The sequence below is a fragment of the Spermophilus citellus genome (genome assembly GCF_964194105.1).
Source record: "Spermophilus citellus genome assembly, chromosome: 3".
Lineage (NCBI taxonomy): Eukaryota > Metazoa > Chordata > Mammalia > Rodentia > Sciuridae > Spermophilus > Spermophilus citellus.
Genome location: NC_138184.1, coordinates 182798252 through 182816898, shown reverse-complemented (window position 1 = coordinate 182816898; position 18647 = coordinate 182798252). Strand labels below are relative to the sequence as shown.

At 37.0% G+C, this 18647-nt stretch overlaps 1 protein-coding gene across 5 annotated transcripts in view; it reads right to left on the bottom strand.

Annotated features, from left to right (window-relative positions):
- The window catches only part of CADPS2 (calcium dependent secretion activator 2), a 548538-nt gene that overhangs the window by 234060 nt on the left and 295831 nt on the right, over window positions 1–18647 (bottom strand). For all 5 annotated transcript variants that reach the window (XM_081286753.1, XM_081286749.1, XM_081286750.1 and 2 more), the window contains exon 8: window positions 2259–2398. In XM_081286753.1, the coding sequence (XP_081142879.1) occupies window positions 2259–2398 (140 nt within the window). The remainder of the gene's footprint in view (window positions 1–2258; window positions 2399–18647) is intronic.

The window sequence follows — 18647 nt, the reverse complement described above, 5'->3', positions numbered from 1 at the left end:
TTTATTGAACTGCAATTGTGGATTATGATATTCTTAATTTATTTTGCTATGCAATAAATTGACTTAACAGAATTTTTATTTCTAGAGTTCTTTCACTTTGTGTGCCACAAACTGTCTAGAACACTGGTTAGAATCTCTTAGCAATGGAATGTAAAAGACCATGTGGCTGGAATATGAGGCATTCCTAGTCTGAGTCCTTTGGTGAGCTCTTGAGCTTTAGGTTAAGATTAAATTGAGAGACTATGACATATCTTCTTCCATGTCCCTTCTGTAATCTGTAGTCTTGAGCAGAAGTCAATTGCAAAGCTATTATGAAGGCCATTAGTTAGACAAAGAAATGTGATAAAAACAAAATCTCTTTTGGTGTAATGGAGTGACACCCCACTCTACCCCTGCAAAAAAAAAAAAAAAAATCAAACTCCATAAGGGGTCTGTACTGACCCACCTGCTCTGGAGCATTATAAACTTAGGAACTACTAGATTAGTGCAGGGTTTTCTTCCCTTAAAATTAAAAGCTACAGAACTTACCCATGCTTTGTTTCATGCTCTGTTTTCCTTCCTGGGACAATCTGAAAGCCCCAGAAGTATTCAACATGGTACTTGTCATGGGCAGATTAAGGGCCATCTTAGCATTATGATAGACTCCTGTTTCTTATTGTGCCATTCATCAAAAGAAAAAGAGACTGAGCAAAAAATGATAGAGAAATAACTAGTTCCTGGAACATACCATGTTTTTTTTTTTTTTTTTTTTTTTTTATGTCTAACTCAAAACTTTACTAGTCCCTAAGTACTTTAGAGAGCTTGTGGCTGCTCTAGTCCCAAAGCCTTCCATGCCAACTGTATAAAACTTGTCATTAGCTCACAGTTCCCCCAGGACTCCTGCCTTTGTATGGTCTGTGTCATGTGATTGGAATGCCCTTCCTCCCCACTGCCTACCTCCTTCAAATTCCATCTCAAAAGTTCCAAACAGGACAAAAAAAAATTGTTCATTAACTGTCTGCTGCATAAATTAATGGTGAGCAGGTAGATGGATGAATGAAAGAACTCTAAATATTAAATGCCAGGATCTCCATCTGCATTATGAGCTGAGTCACAGACTTGACTTTATTGATGAATTAAAGATGCCATAATGTAGGCAACCTAAATTACCGTTCCCTTTCTAAGAGGTGATGGTCCAAGGTATTTTTCCCTTACTTGAGAGCTGTTATGAAACTGCACATGCTGTACCCCAAACCAAGGGACTAAAACTGTCTCATCCCAGTGTAGCAATATTCTCACCCTGATGGTAGTATGTACATTTGGGCTACCCCTTGCACAACACCCAATTTTGTTTTCCCTAAGAGTTATCCAAAGAATTCTCCTTAGCTTTTGAACCATCAGCCTGGTCCTAACGTTTGTGATCTGGCTTAAAAGCCAGCAGACCTGTCTTGACAGGAATGTACTTTCTGAGACTCCTAAGTCTGTGCTAAACTCAGGTGAGCCCTTTCTGCAACTGCTTCTCTCCATAAAAAGAAAAGCTGTAGCATTCTTTCCTACTGGCTAACACCTCTATGCTAGAATTTGGCTGTAGTAAATCCTGAAGTGTTAATCTATGAAAGATCTGAATTTTTGAAAACTTATTTTATTTTATTCAAGAATTCAGATCTCTTCCTTCACCAGCTCCAAGAGAAAAATGACCTCGGCAGAGATGCAGGTTGATTCAGACCATGGCACTCTCCAGGGGACAGTCCCTGTCCAGCTTGCTTATCCATTGGCAGCAGTCTTTCCGGGATTGATTTATTTTACACTCACACGTCAGGCAAACGCTAATCTCTCTCCTGTCAAAACTTGAACAACCTCCTGGGTTATGTCAGAACCACCTTCTAGTTTTTATGTATTCTCTGAAAGTTTAACCATTTTTGGGGTCTCAAACGCCAGGCTTGTTTCAACTATTACTGTATCTTACAATGTGAAGAATACTTGTCAGCAGTTATCCCTGTACATCAGTGTTCTTTATGACTAGTGTGTAACACCAACATAACTGAGCATCAACATTATGCCAGTATACAGAAAAACAGTTACATTAACAACATAGTACTTAGCCATAATATTTCCATAAATCTAAAAATTTAAAGATAAACTACCTATACATCAGCAGTTTTTAAAAAACTCCATGTAGAAATCTGATACACTGGTTCTCTCATTAAAGTGACAAAAGTGATACAGTGAAATGAATAAAACAATTCACAGATGGGAAATATTTTCAAATACACACTTACCCACTATGCTTCATGTGTGGTGGTTTTTCCATTCGCACTGCCAGTTTGATTTTTAAGTCATAGTCCTGACTATTTTTTGGAACTATCATGCGGTGTAGTTCCGCTGACTTGGAGCTATTAGAAGTTGGGTATAATATCACCTGTAAAGGACAAAAAAAATTTAAAGTGTGTGGAGTTTATAATACAGGTCATCTATGAACTGAAACTGGAATCTATTCCATACATTTTTCTACTTGTGAAGAGGGTGTCAATGCCCAAACATATCTAATAAACTATTTGACTGTCTCCTACCACAGCAGATTGGTTTTTCATATAGACTTTTATTTTTGACAAGTATGTGTGTTCATATTATTTCATAATGCATTTTCTTCTAGTGCCACTTTATAATAAATTAATAGTACAACAAGCTACAGTTGAACTGGCAATTGAAAAATACTTAATGGACACCTATAATTTCAAGAGTATTTAAAACTTCTTGGGGCCAAGAAGTTCAGAAAGAAAGATTCTTTAAAACTGCAGATAGGATAACACGCTTATAAAGCAAAACCAATTATTGAAGCTGTACAAACATGTTCATGTTTCAATATTTTCTTTATAAAATAGCACTAAAGGAAATCAATGAGAGATGGACAAGAATGATCATAGCACATTTTCTGCTCTAGATCAATACAAAGAAAAGATCTTCCTGACTAAGGTTTTCCAGAAACATACAGATGAACTATAATTAGTGAAGCAACATAATTATTTTAAATACACTGTCAAGTTACCAAGTGATTTTTTTGACTTTAATTTTTTTAATTAGTTATACTTGACAGCAGTATGCATTTCATTTCATTGTACACAAATGGAGCACAACTTTTTTTCATTTCTCTGGTTGTATAGGATGCCGAGTTGTACCATTTGTGCAGTCAAACATGTACCTAAGGTAATGATGTCCATCTCATTCCACCACTTTCCTATCCCCATGCTCCATCCCCTCCATCCCTTCCTTTTGCCCAATCCAAAGTTACTCCATTCTTCTCATGCCCCCTCCCCCCATTATGGATAAGCATCCACTTATCAGAGAGAATATTCGACCTTTGGGTTTTGGGATTGGCTTACTTTGCTTAGCATGATATTCTTTGCTTGACATGATATTCTCCAACTCCATACATTTATCTGCAAATGCCATAATTTTATTCTCTTTCAGTCAGAATGACTATTATCAAGAATATAAGCAACAATAAGTGTTGGTGAAGATGTGGGGAAAAAAGCATACTCATACACTGCTGGTGGCACTGCAAATTGGTGCAATCACTCTGGAAAGCAGTACAGAGATTCCTTAGAAAACTTGGAATGGAAGCACCATTCAACCCAGCTATCCCATTCCTTGGTCTATATCCAAAGGAGTTAAAATCCAGCATACTATATAGTGACATAGCCACACCAATGCTTATAGCAGCTGAATTCACAATAGCTAAATTATAGGATCAATCTACATGTCTTTCAATAAATGAATAAATAAACTGTGGTATATATACACAATGGAATATTACCCAGTGATTATTTTTTAATGTTTAGAAAAATCAACCCAAGAAAGGAAAGTCCATTCTTCATACATTAGGTGCCACCCAGACAAGCCATCTTTTCACTCAGACTTAACCCTGCTTAAACAGAGCCCATGTCTAAGCCTTACTGGGGCATTTAAAACAAAAGCACTAGCCAAGTGCAGTGACATACACCCACTGGCTGGGGAGGTTGAGGCAGGAAGATTTAAAGCTCAAAGCCAGCTTCAGCAACTTAGCAAGTCCCTAAGCAACTTAGCAAGACCCCACCTCAAAATATAAATAAACAAACAAACAAATAAATAAATAGAGCTGGGATGTGGTTCATGGGTCATGTTCCCCTGGGTTCAATCCCCAGTACCCCTCCAAAACAAACAAACAAACAAACAAACAAGGACCCGATAAAATGGAAGTACTACAGCCTGAAAGATAAACCAAGGCATAAAGTGCAACATACCATAATTTAAGTCATTCTTAGCTTAAATCAACAGGGAAAGCAAATAAACCTCAAATGCAGGTATGAATGGAGAACTACTAACATGCACAGGTATGTGAAGATGTTTTTAAAGCATACATGGCAGCTGAAATTTTTCTTCCTTCCCCTTCAAAAAAACCTTCATTTCCATGTATAAGTGAAAGTAGTTACTGAAAATCCTCAAACAAGGCACTCTTTTTCTTTAGGAAAGACAACACGATCACAAAACCTTCTCAAACCATCCTCAACTTGTGAGTTGTTAAATGTAGCCACTATTTTTAGACTTTTCTCAAGCCTTTCCTAAAAGTCATTGCTCTGATGAGTCTGGCACATCCACAGTCTGAAGCACACAAAGGACATTTAAGAACAGACAGAATGGCATGTGCCTTGTTTACAAAATTGTGATCATACTCTAATACTGATTTGTTTGTATTGCTAAAATACCCAGCAGAACATTTTACAGATTCTTAAATGATGGTAAAGAAAAAATAAGTTGATAGCTTTTGGCTTATACCAGTAGACCAAGAAACAGTTTTATCAAATTACAAGCTAATTCCAAAAGAACAATAACAAAAACAAAATCAAAGACTAAGAGCTACACATTCTCTCTAGCTATGATATTCCTAGCAAGTCTGAGAGGCTTTTCCTCTCCTCCTCCCTATACGTTCTTTAAAATATATATACATATATATATTTCGGCAAGAGCCACCTACATACAGACTTTATCCTTTTAAAACTCTTCCTTCTATGTTTATTTAAAATTGGTATTATTCCAATTATAAAAGTCTTATACAGGAAATGAATACATAATTTTTTAAACAATTTCTCCTTCTCTAAATGCTAACAATAAGTTACTAAATGAGGACCCCAAATAACTGGTTATAGCTGATCTGCAAATTAAGAATCACCCCAATATTTCATACAATTATTTCTCTCTCATTTTTCTGATAGACATTTCTGACCGAAGTCAGTGAAAGGGGTTATGATTCAGCTCTCTTCAATTAAATAACATAGGAGTGCTCACTATGTGGATATATACTCAGGTGAAAGAATATGAAACCCCTCAAGGAGCCCACAGTCTTTTATTACCAGACTCTCAGCTCTGATAACATCACATCTGCCTATTATCATTCTGTCTCTAGAATATGCAGCAGTTACTTGTTGTTGCTAATCTTGGGGTTTCTTTGACATGTCTGTTTAGTTTCTCTGTCCTACCATATGTAGAATTAATTTTCTGTGTTAAGGTCCCTCCATTTGAAAAGCCTGGCATGGTTTCTGTTTTTCTGGAGAGACTGATAAAGTTGTGAACAATGGCACATGTAACAGACAGGCCCACAGATAATGAAACCTATGTTTCTAAGAGAATTGCACTGGAAAATCCACCCTGAACTTATTCTCCCTTAGACTTCCAAATTGCACATATAGAAAGTAGTCTCAACTTTTTATGTGATTTAGCTGTAAATGCTAATAGGCAAGGAAGAATCTCCCAAGGCTCAGAGCTCCAAGGACCATGGATAATACAGGACAAAGGAGTTCAATATACAATACAGGTCTAATCAAGAGGTCTTGAGCACCTCCAGGAAAGGGGTCTTAACAGGATTTCATTGTTGGTATTGAATAATTACTGCTATATGTTTCTCATTTTTCCACTTTTCAAATGGGAAACTTAACTGTAGCTCTTCTGTACCTGCTGTACTGTTGTACACTGGATTTGTGTTAGGGAAGGATGGGAGGAAGAGAGGAACAGTAGGCAGGTAGCATGAACTTTCGTTTACAGGTTGTCATGATGCAAAGAGCAATAGCTAAACCTGGTATAGATGCTAGACTGCATGTAAGAATGGGTTAGGACTTGGGGCTGTTTCCCCTGAATGTGTTCTACATACAGAAGAAAGGATAACAAAGCTATCTGGTAACTAGTGGGATGAACTACAGCAGATCAAGTAACTCTTCACCAGGATTCATGCTTTCATAGTATAGAACTGGTTCTAGTAAGAAACTGATCAGTCAAAGACAGTATTTTCTGGCTCCTCCTGCATCTGAGTAGGAACATGCAAAAAGTTCTAGGTAATGAAGTGTGAAAGAGAAGTGATACATGTGTCACTTTGGGGAATATGATTAATACACAGGTTTACCTTCTTCATCCCTCTCACCTCTGTCAGTTGAATGCAGAGAACACCAAAGCCATAGAAAGTGAAAGAAACAGAAGAAACCAGAGCCCCCAATCATCATGTGGAAGAAAGTCACCCTTCTCTCTGGAACACCCAGGGTAAACACTCATTTTAGTAATATTGTTTTGAATACCTGAAATATTGTCATTTGCTTGTTATAGCATTTAGTAGTATCCTTTTTTTTTAAAGAGAGAAGAGAAGAGAGAGAGAGAGAGAGAATTTTTAAATATTTATCTTTCAGTTTTTGGTGAACACAACATCTTTATTTTATTTTTATGTGGTGCTGAGGATCGAACCCAGCGCCTCGCACATGCCAGGCGAGTGCATTACCGCTTGAGCCACATCCCCAGCCCAGCATTTAGTAGTATCTAACTAGAAATATTAAGACTGTTTGCTTCATAAATCTTTAATTTGTACCTAAGTGTTTAAAGAATTTGTTTTTCATGATAAGCAATTCCACTTTAATAGGACGTAATTTGTGTACAGGCTGATGTGTCTGTTGTTGATTGTCTGAATAATTAAAATATTTAACACATTAAAAAAATTACTAGAGTTTTTTTATTGATTATTTAAAACATTACAGAGCTCATGATATATCATCTTTCATACATTTGACTCAAATTGGGTTTGGAACTCCCATTTTCACCCCAAATACAGATTGCAGAATCACATCTGTTACATATTCACATTTTTACATAATGCCATATTAGTGACTGTTGTATTCTGCTACCTTTCCTATCCCCTACTATCCCCCCTCCCCTCCCCTCCCCTCCCATCTTTCCTCTCTACCTCCTCTGCTGTTGTTCAATTCTCTCCCTTTTTTTCCCTCCCCCTTGCCCCTCATAGCCTCTTATAATTTTATGTATCATTGAAGGTCTCCTACCATTTCCATATGTTTTCCCTTCTCTCTCCCTTTCTCTCCCCCCATTCATCTTTGTTTACTGTAGTCTTTTCCTCATGCTCTTCCTTCCTGTTCTGTTCTTAGTTGCTCTCTTTATATCAAAGCAGACATTTGGCATTTGTTTTTTAGGGCTTGGCTAGTTTCGCTTAGCATAATCTGCTCTAATGCCATCCATTTCCCTGCAAATTCTATGATTTTGTCATTTCTTAGTGCTGCATAATACTCCATTGTGTATAGATGCCACATTTTTTTATCCATTCATCTATTGAGGGGCATCTAGGTTGGTTCCACAGTCTAGCTATTGTGAATTGTGCCGCTATAATCATTGATGCAGCCGTATCCCTATAGTGCGCTCTTTTAAGGTCCTCAGGGAATAGTCCGAGAAGTGCGATAGCTGGGTCAAATGGTGGATCCATTCCCAGCTTTCCCAGGAATCTCCATACTGCTTTCCAAATTGGCCGCACCATTTTGCAGCCCCACCAGCAGTGTACAAGTGTACCCCTTTCCCCACATCCCCGCCAACACTTATTGTTGTTTGACTTCATAATGGCTGCCAATCTTACTGGAGTGAGATGGTATCTTAGGGTGGTTTTGATTTGCATTTCTCTGATTGCTAGAGTTGGTGAGCATTTTTTCATGTACTTGTTGATTGATTGTATGTCCTCCTCTGAGAAGTGTCTGTTCAGGTCCTTGGCCCATTTGTTGATTGGGTTATTTGTTATCTTATTGTTTAATTTTTTGAGTTCTTTGTACATTCTGGATATTAGGGCTCTATTGGAGGTGTGGGGGGTAAAAATTTGTTCCCAGGATGTAGGCTCTCTATTTACCTCTTTTATTGTTTCTCTTGCTGAGAAAAAACTTTTTAGTTTAAGTAATTCCCATTTGTTTATTCTTGTTATTAACTCTTGGGCTATGGGTGTCCTATTAAGGAATTTGGAGCCCGACCCCACAATATGTAGATCGTAGCCAACTTTTTCTTCTATCAGACACAGTGTCTCTGATTTGATATCTAGCTCGCTGATCCATTTTGAGTTAATTTTTGTGGATGGCGAGAGAAAGGGATTCAATTTCATTTTGTTGCATATGGATTTCCAATTTTCCCAGCACCATTTGTTGAAGATGCTATCTTTCCTCCATTGCATGCTTTTAGCCCCTTTATCAAATATAAGATAGTTGTAACTTTGTGGATTAGTCTCTGTGTCCTCTATTCTGTACCATTGGTCCACCTGCCTGTTTTGGTACCAGTACCATGCTGTTTTTGTTACTATTGCTTTGTAGTACAGTTTGACCTCTGGTATCGCTATACCTCCAGATTCACACTTCCTGCTTAGAATTGCTTTTGCTATTCTGGGTCTTTTGTTTTTCCATATGAATTTCATGATTGCTTTGTCTGTTTCTACAAGAAATGCCATTGGGATTTTGATTGGCATCACATTAAACCTGTAGAGAACTTTGGGTAATATCGCCATTTTGATGATGTTAGTTCTGCCTATCCATGAACAGGGTACATTTTTCCATCTTCTGAGATCTTCTTCTATCTCTCTCTTTAGGGTTCTGTAGTTTTCATTGTATAAATCTTTCACCTCTTTTGTTAGGTTGGTTCCCAAGTATCTTATTTTCTTTGAGGATATTGTGAATGGAGTGGTTTTCCTTACTTCCATTTCAGAGGTTTTGTTGCTGATATACAGGAATGCCTTTGATTTATGCGTGTTGATTTTATAACCTGCCACTTTGCTGAATTCATTTATTAACTCTAGCAGCTTCTTTGTAGACCCTTTTGGGTCTGTTAAGTATATTATCATGTCATCCGCAAATAGCGATAATTTAATTTCTTCTTTTCCTATTTTTATGCCTTTAATTTCTTTTGTCTGTCTAATTGCTCTGGCTAGTACTTTGAGAACTAAATTGAATAGAAGTGGTGATAGAGGGCATCCCTGTCTTGTTCCAGATTTTAGAGGGAATGCCTTCAGTTTTTCTCCGTTTAGGATGATGCTAGCCTGAGGTTTAGCATATATAGCTTTTACAATGTTGAGGTAAGTTCCTGTTATCCCTAGTTTTTCTAGTGTTTTGAACATAAAGGGATGTTGTACTTTGTCAAATGCTTTTTCTGCATCCATCGAGATGATCATATGGTTCTTGTCTTTAAGTCTATTGATGTGGTGAATAGCATTTATTGATTTCCATATATTGAACCATCCTTGCATCCCAGGAATGAATCCTACTTGATCATGGTGCACAAGTTTTCTGATATGCTTTTGTATCCGATTCGCCAGAATTTTATTGAGAATTTTTGCATCCAAGTTTATTAGAGATATTGGTCTGTAGTTTTCTTTCTTTGAAGTATCTTTGTCTGGTTTGGGGACAAAAATGTTGTGATGTTGGCCTCATAGAATGAATTTGGAAGAGCTCCTTCTTTTTCTATTTCTTGAAATAGCTTGAAAAGTATTGGTATTAATTCTTCTTTGAAGGTTTTGTAGAATTCCACTGTATACCCATCCGGTCCAGGGCTTTTCTTGGTTGGTATTCTTTTGATGGCTTCTTCTATTTCTTCCTTTGTTATTGGTCTGTTTAAATTGTGTGTGTCTTCCTGTCTCAATCTGGGCAAATCATATGCCTTAAGAAATTTATCGATATCTTCACTATCTTCTATTTTATTGGAATATAAATATATAATTTCAAAATACTTTCTAATTATCTTCTGTATTTCTGTAGTGTCTGTTGTGATATTGCCTTTTTCATCCCGTATGTTAGTAATTTGAGTTCTTTCTCTTCTTCTTTTCGTTAGCATGGCTAAGGGCTTGTCTATCTTATTTATTTTTTCAAAGAACCAACTTTTAGTTTTATCAATTTTTTCAATGGTTTCTTTTGTTTCAATTTCGTTGATTTCTGCTCTAATTTTAATTATTTCCTGTCTTCTACTACATTTGCTGTTGTTTTGCTCTTCCTTTTCTAGGTTTTTGAGGTGTTGTGTGAGTTCATTTATTTGTTGGTTTTTTTCTTTTTTTGAGGTAAGAACTCCAAGAAATGAATTTCCCTCTTAAAACTGCTTTCATTGTGTCCCATAGATTCCGGTATGTTGTGTCTGTGTTATCATTTGACTCTAAGAATTTTTTCATCTCCTCCTTTATGTCTTCTATAACCCATTGATCATTCAATAACATATTGTTCATTTTCCATGTGATGTAGGATTTTTCCTTCCTTCTTTTATCATTGATTTCCAATTTCACTCCATTATGATCAGACATGGTGCATGGTATTATCTCCACGCCTTTATATTTACTAAGAGTTGCCTTATGGCATAATATATGGTCTATCTTTGAGTAGGATCCATGTGCTGCTGAGAAGAACATGTATCCACTTGATGATGGTTGATATATTCTATATATGTCGGTTAAGTCTAGGTTATTGATTGTGCTGTTGAGTTCTATAGTTTCTTTATTCAGTTTTTGTCTAGAGGATCTGTCTAACGGCGAGAGCAGTGTGTTGAAGTCACCCATAATTATTGTGTTGTGGTCTATTTGACTCTTGAACTTGAGGAGAGTTTGTTTTATGAACGTTGCAGCTCCATTGTTTGGTGCATACAAATTGATGATTGTTATGTCTTGTTGGTGGATGGTTCCTTTTAACAGTATATAGTGTCCTTCTTTATCCTTCTTGATTAACTTAGGTTTAAAGTTGATTTTATTCGATATGAGTATGGCCACTCCTGCTTGCTTCCAAGGGCCATGTGAGTGGTATGATTTTTCCCAACCTTTTACCTTCAGCCTGTGTATGTCTTTTCCTATCATATGAGTCTCCTGAAGGCAGCATATTGTTGGATTTGTTTTTTTTTTTTTGATCCAGGTTACTAGCCTATGTCTCTTGATTGGTGAGTTTAGGCCATTAACATTTAAGGTTACAATTGAGATATGATTTGTACTTCCAGTCATGCTTCTTTATTTATTTATTTTAGTTTGGCTAGTTTTACTTTTTGGTTATTTTCCTCCCCCTTTACTGAGATACCTCCTGCTGTTAGTTTTGGGCACTATTTTTCAATTCCTCTTCTTGTAGTGTTTTGCTCAAAATGCTTTGCAGAGCTGGTTTTCTTGCTGCGAATTCTTTTAGCTTTTGTTTATCGTGAAAGATTTTAATTTCATTGTCAAATTTGAAGCTCAATTTTGGTGGATACAGTATTCTTGGTTGGAATCCATTATTTTTCAGCGTTTGAAATACATTGTTCCAGGATCTTCTCGCTTTCAAAGTCTGTGATGAGAAATCGGTTGTTAACCTAATTGGCTTACCCCTGAATGTAATCTGCCTCTTTTCTCTCGTAGCTTTTAATATTCTCTCCTTGTTCTGTACATTGGCTATCTTCATAATTATATGTCTTGGAGTTGGTCTATTATGGTTTTGAATGTTTGGGGTCCTGTAGGCTTCCAGGATTTGGCAATCCATTCCATCTTTCATCTCTGGGAAGTTTTCTAGAATTATTTCATTTAATATGCTGTCCATTCCTTTGGTTTGAATCTCTGTGCCTTCTTCTATCCCTATGACTCTCAAATTTGGTTTTTTTATGACATCCCATATCTCTTGAATAGATTGCTCGTGGGATTTAAGCATCTTTTCTGTGTTGACTATATTCTTTTCAAGTTGGTAAACCTTGTCTTCATTATCTGATGTTCTGACTTCTACTTGATCAAGTCTATTTGTAATATTCTCATTTGAGTTTTTAATTTGGTTTATAGTTTCCTGCAATTCTAGGATTATTGTTTGATTTTTTAAAGATCTCTATCTCCTGGTAGAGCTTGTTCTTTGCCATTTGAATTTGTTTGTTTAATTCATTTTCAAAATATACTTTTATTTCTTGGACTTGCTGTCTCATGTCTTCTCTAATATTCCTTTCCATTCGAGTTAGGTATGCCTTGAGTTCTTTCCCTATCCCTGCTTCTGATGTTTCTATGTCCTCCTGTAGAATTGAGTTGTCTTGCATTGTTTGTAATTCTTTTTTCCCTTGTTTTCTCATGTTGTCCAAGTTACTTTCCAGCTCTATTTGATTGTCGTGTTTCTGCTCTCTTCTATAGATTTGTTTTGTTTCTGTATTACTCTGATGTCTCTCCTTTGTGTTGTTAAACTATGCCTGCTAACGTGGATTCCGCTGGGAAGGAATTCCGACGTCTGAGCTCCAGTGACGACACTACTCTGCTATGACGGGTCCCAGTCTCCTTGCCGGGGTGCCTAATGGGGGGGTGTGACTGGACTGTCTCTGTTTGGTTTCAGCTCCCAGTCACGGCAGGCGGGCGGTCTCCAGCCACCCAGTATCACAGGCCGCAGGCAGGTGATCAGTCGCCAGCAGGCGGGCGTTCTCCTACCGCCCAGTTACCAGGCAGTGGGTGAACTGTCGCCGGCGGGCCTGCAGTTTCCAGCCGCCCAGTCGCGAGGGCCTTGCCTCTAGTCCCCTGGTTTCTCCTGCTAGTCTTGGTTTCTCCTGCTAGACCAGATTTCCCCTGAGTGATGGTTCTCGGCAGTTCAAACTGTACTCTGGGCCTGCCGTTTATTGGGTGTGGAGGGTGGTTATTGGGAACCCCGTCACTCTACTGTTTTGTTTCCCTTGTGGGGGATAGAACTGTACCACTTCCTTCCCCATCTGAAATCCCGTACTCAGCCTGGGGGTCAGTGCGGGCTTGGCTGGCGGGATTCCACCATGTTGCAGCCACTTATCTCCCTGCTTGCTAGCTAATCCCTTCTGTAGCCGCGGGGCAGGCCATGCGAATCAGACAGCCTGGATCTCCGGGGTCACACAGTTGGCTTTTGGGATCCCCGGCACTCTATGGTTTTGATTTTTTCTGCTTGCCCCTCCCCCAGCGCTGGCTAGACAGGTTTTGTTTTGGCTGCTGATGGGAGGGGGGGTTGAAGGTCAGGTGCCTCTAGTTTTCCCTTAGTCTTTATGCAGGCTCACTCTGATACTCCCTCCCCCGGAAAGCCTAGGAGAGATTTTATGCGAAATCCCCTGATGTATGGGGGCTGAGCTGAGTGACACACACCTGTTTTGTTGTTGCAATCTGTCGGAGAGTGGCGGTGGATACTTCAGCTCTCCAAGATGGTGGCCGCTGATTGCCTTAGTGGCTACTAGAGTTTTTTTGTATCATAAGTTCACAGCTTAATTACATTATAACTCTGTACAAAATAGTTAACTTCTTATTATTGAGCAAACTATTTTGTTCTTTGCTATTTTTTCTCTTAACCTTTATACATTTCTGCTTCTAGCTTATTTTTGTTACCAACACATTAAATGTCTTGTCAGTTAGCATGACACTTTTTTTAAATGATTTCTTATGTGAAATATAAAGCCAGTGCATCTTCTTCATGATAAAATGTCAACATGACTTGCAATCTTTGCTAAGGTGTGGTTAAAAACAAACAAACAAAAATATTTTTTTAGGCTTTGTTTAAAGTTCTGTCAATTTAATGTAGACATGCAAATGTGTTTAGAGTTGCATGGGGTTCTGAAGGATTTTTCTCTTAAGATGCTTAAGATGCACCTCTATCATCTGGTAACTCTAAATTGCTTCTTTTCTATTGAGATACCTTGATTAATGTTGACCCATGTGAGTTTGGGTGTATTTCACATGAACTAAACTATGTGATCTATGGACACTATAAATTTCTCATTTTTTTTTTACATAAAACATATGAAAATTAAAAAAAATAATGTTAGAAGGAAAAAGCTAGAAAAGAAGAAGGGCTAGATAAATCATTACTCCCCTTTCCCATGATTCCTTCATAGACTTTTAGAGGAAGCAGTAATTCCCCTAAGAATGTAAGATTTACAAGACAAACACAGGGAGAGGGATGAGAAATAAAGACACAGGGCAATTGCAATTGAATTCTTACACAATGGTCCCTAGGGCAAGGCATACAATCCCAATGCTGACATTGTTCCCAGCACTCTTAGTTCTCAAGCTCTGCCCACACTTGGCTATTCAGCTGTTTCCTTGTTCCCTGAACCTACCTGCCCTAGGTTTCTATGGCTTGACAGAAAAAGAACCTCAATCAATGTATTCATATCATTTTCTGCTTTTTACATCCTCTTATGTTACTGAGAAGACTCTGTGGGATGCCAATTTTTAAAAACTAGGAAAAGGAAGAGGACTCTATAAGTGAGACCAGAGGCCAAGGAGGTAGAAGAAAACCAGGAGTGTAATGTGCCATATTCAAGAGGGAGAGAATGGAAAGTGGCCATCAGCACCAAACGATCATCAAGGTCAAGCATGGTGGAGTCCAAAATGCCATTGCTTTGTTGAGAAACAGAAGTCACCGGAAAGCTCAACAAGAAAGTTTGAGAGGTTGGATGCCAATGGCTTCAGGGAGAAATTCTGTTTGAGGAATGGAGGAAAATATCACTTGAGTAAGCAACAGACACTATGTGCAACAGCAGAGAGGAAGAGAAAATTGGAAGGTTGTGCCTATGGATGGGACCAGAAAAGATTAGAGATACACTTTTTTTTTTTAAAGAGTCTTTTGCTAAAGAGTTTATACAACATCATACATTCACAGTCAAAAGATGATTTTAAGTCAGGAAATGACATAATATGAAAGAGAGTTTTAAGCCAGGAAATGACATAATAAAATTTTCATACCATTGAGTAAAGAATACCCCTCTCTCCAGCTGTATATACCCTAGAGAGAAATCCTGTGCTCAGCACGATCAAGTGATCTCAAATCCAAATAAGTGGTGGATTGGTCTTGAAAATGCATCTTTAAAACAGAGTACGAAGGGACTGCGGGACTAAAAAATGCTATTAGCTAAAATCATGTCTTAGTTTATGATTAAAAGTCATTTTTACTCACAAACAAATGTCCTTGAAACAAAGAATGTTCTAAGCAAATCTGTGAGGAAACATCTGTTCAGATAAGCAGAGCCTCTTTCAGAAACCTTGACTTTCTAGGTTCAATTGATATTTCTCTATCTTTTATATTCAAATGACAGAGATTGTAATATAGCAAAGATTCCTGACTTACTCCTTGTGAACCTTTCCAGTACCTTTTTTTGAGAGCTTAGGATCTTGAGATCATATGTATAGGCAAAGGTCTACCAGAACTTACTTCATTTCACAAACACATATTTATCAGATGTTAAGTACCATGTAATTTTTCTGATATCAGAGCTCACTTAGGGGAAAAAGATGAATTGGACATTTTTTTTTTCAGAGATCTACATCCTTGGTAACATTTCCCAGTGTTTTAATACAGTTAAGGATGCTTCATCTAAATTGTTACTCCTTTGATGTAATGTCACTGCTTCCTGTCCTGTTTAGCTGAAACAAGGTGCACCTGCTCACCCTCACTCACACAAGGCTCTTTTGTGTACCAAGAGATTAACATTAAGTCTTTGGTCAACCCTCCTGCCCTTGGGCTAAATCCAGTTCCCTTTACTTTCAAACCTGAAAAGAATCCTGGAATTTACAATATGGGGTTGATCAAACTATCAACCCCTCACCAAATGTGTACTTGGCATAACAGAAAACTACATGTCTCCTTCCTTCTGTGTAGTACATTTTTTTTTGTATGAAAGATTGTTTGGGGGGGAAATGAAACAATAAAAGAAAAGGGAAGTATTCTCTCAATTACATATATTTTCTTGCAATTATCTTGGTAAAAAAAAAAGATGAAGAGTTTTGTTATTTGTATAGTGGGAGGCTGAGGAGAGGGAAGGAAAAAAAAGTAAGGAGGGCATACTATTTCTCAATTTTGTTTTTGATGCCTCTACTTAATACTAAGCTGTCATTTGAAGGAGCATTTGAAATGCATCTAGCAGAGAATGCTCCTGAGTGGCTCCTGGGTGGTAGAGAGGGAAAGTCCTCTGTATTTCACATAACAATTAAACCAGCATCTTGAAGTTATTTTCCTCCATTGTTTCCCCTGAAACTGTATCTTTAAAGTGTACAGTAACATGTTTTGATACACATAGTAAATGTTAACATGTTCATTTGTAGTTGACAAATAATATGTTTATAGAATATACAATAGAATATTATGTGGACTTAAAAATGAACTATCATTTGCAACAACATAGATGGAATTGGAGGGCATTATACTAAGTGAAACAAATGAGGCACAGAAAGACCAATACTACATGATCTCAGTCATATATAAAATCTAAAAATGTTGATCTCATGGAAACAGACTAGAAAGGTGGCTACCAGAGGTTGGAAAGGAGGAGGTGGAATGGGAAAGGGAGGATGTTAACCAAAGGGGACAACAGTTGAGTTTGCCTGAAAAAAAAAACCCTCTAAGTCATTTTAAACCATGGTTCCCTTCACATCCTATGGTAGATATTACCAAGTATTTATTGGTTGGGTTTTTGGCTGCATGGTCGGAAAGATGCATGCTTAGAAAATTTAGAAACAAAAATTCAAACTTAAAAGGGATACTTCACTGAAATAAAGAAAAATGTTTGCCAAATAAAGTACTGCCAAAATTTGATAACATGAAATGAGAGTGGTAAATTTTAGAATTTGTGTGTCATTTACCATAGTCTCTAAAATTCTATGACACTCTCATACTTCCATTTATGGAATGTAATAGGTTGAAGACTGACTGGACTCCCCCAAGTGCCCAGGTCCCAGTCTGCAGAACCTGTGAATGACAAAGTGGAGTTAAGACAGCAAATGGAAACAAGGTTGCTAATTAGATGATCTTGAATTATCCAGGGGGCCCAATGTACTCACAAAGGACATTAAGAGAGAAAAGGAAGGCAGATAAGTCAGTGCTGGAATGATGTGACATGAAGAGACTTGACCAGCCATTGCTGACTTAGAAAATATAAGAGTCCTGAGCCAAAAAATATGGTAGCCTCTAGAAGGTGGACAAGAAAAAAACAAGAAAAAAAAAAAGAGTGTCATGTAGCATATTTTAGAAAGGAACACAACCTTGCTGACACCCCAGTTTTAGCCCATAGAAATCCATTTTGGATTTTTTGATCTTCAGAATTTAAGGTAATAAATGTGTATTCTTTTAAGCCACTAAATTTTTGTTGATTTGTTACAGCAGCAACAACAAACTAATACATGGACAATAAAAGCTGAGATTTGATCATAAAAAAAAACTCTTAAAGTTACCTTTTAAATTTTTTATTCTGAGTGTGTGATTCAAAGATTATCTTTAAATGAAAATTTGTATCATTAAGTTTGTCTACTTTGTGTGTGTGCACATAAGTGCTTATTTCTCTCACATTCTTAAAGGATTCTGCTTGTACAAAATCTATAAAACTATATAGTTTTCTGTCACTTTGTATAAATGTAGTTAAAAGAAAGTTTAAACTTTTCCTATAATAAATCAAAAGAGTCTCAAAGAAAGAATTAACAATGAGGCTAATTTCAAGTTCCATGCACCCAATTGAACAAGGATTATTTTTTCTATTTTCAAAGCCTTTTTTTTGTAGATTTTGAAAGACATACTCAAGCTCATCAGTTATTATATTTTTCATGGCTCAATTAAGGATAGTGTCCTTTTTTCATCTTTTTACCATTTCATTGCTTCTGAGTTACTGATTTCAGATTTCTCCTTAGGTGGAACAGTAAGTTTCATCATTGCTATGGCTACATTTGTGTTTTTTAGACTCATATAGACAGGAAAGCATCATTATTCATGATCCATTCTCCTTAGACATAAATTATAAATAGCACTAACCTTTGCATTTACTTATCAATACAGTTTCTATTACAGGACACTGCAGGAGCAGCTTTATTATGTTTCTTTTTACTTTCCTGGTTATAATACCTGCCATTTATGGAGAACCTTTCAACTGAGTGTCTCAGAGGGCTTTGTGAAATATAAATTAATTCTCACATTGACTTTAAAAAGCAGGCATTATCTTGTTATGTAAATAATCTGGGACTGAATCTAAATGAATAACTAAGGAAAATCACTTCCAGATAACAATGCATGCTTTGAATTTTACATTTCCTTCTCAATCTAACACATTATTCCTTGAATTATTTCACAAACATTATATTAATGAATTTAGCTTACTCCTCTTGGGCTTTTAAGTACGACAAGAATTATGCAGTCAAGTCAATTTCTGCCAATCCACTACATATGGTGGCAGTATGGAAAGAAAGGAGAAATCGATAATATCTAAACTTGAGTAATTTAGCTATAGCCTTGAAGGGCATAAAACATACAATTAGAAAGAAACCTTTTGGGCTTGACTAGTTAATCTCTATACTATAAGATGACTGTTAGTACTTTTATTAAAAACTAATTATGACTGTTAGTAGTTTTATTAAAAACTAATTACGAAGAGTATAGAATTCACAAATT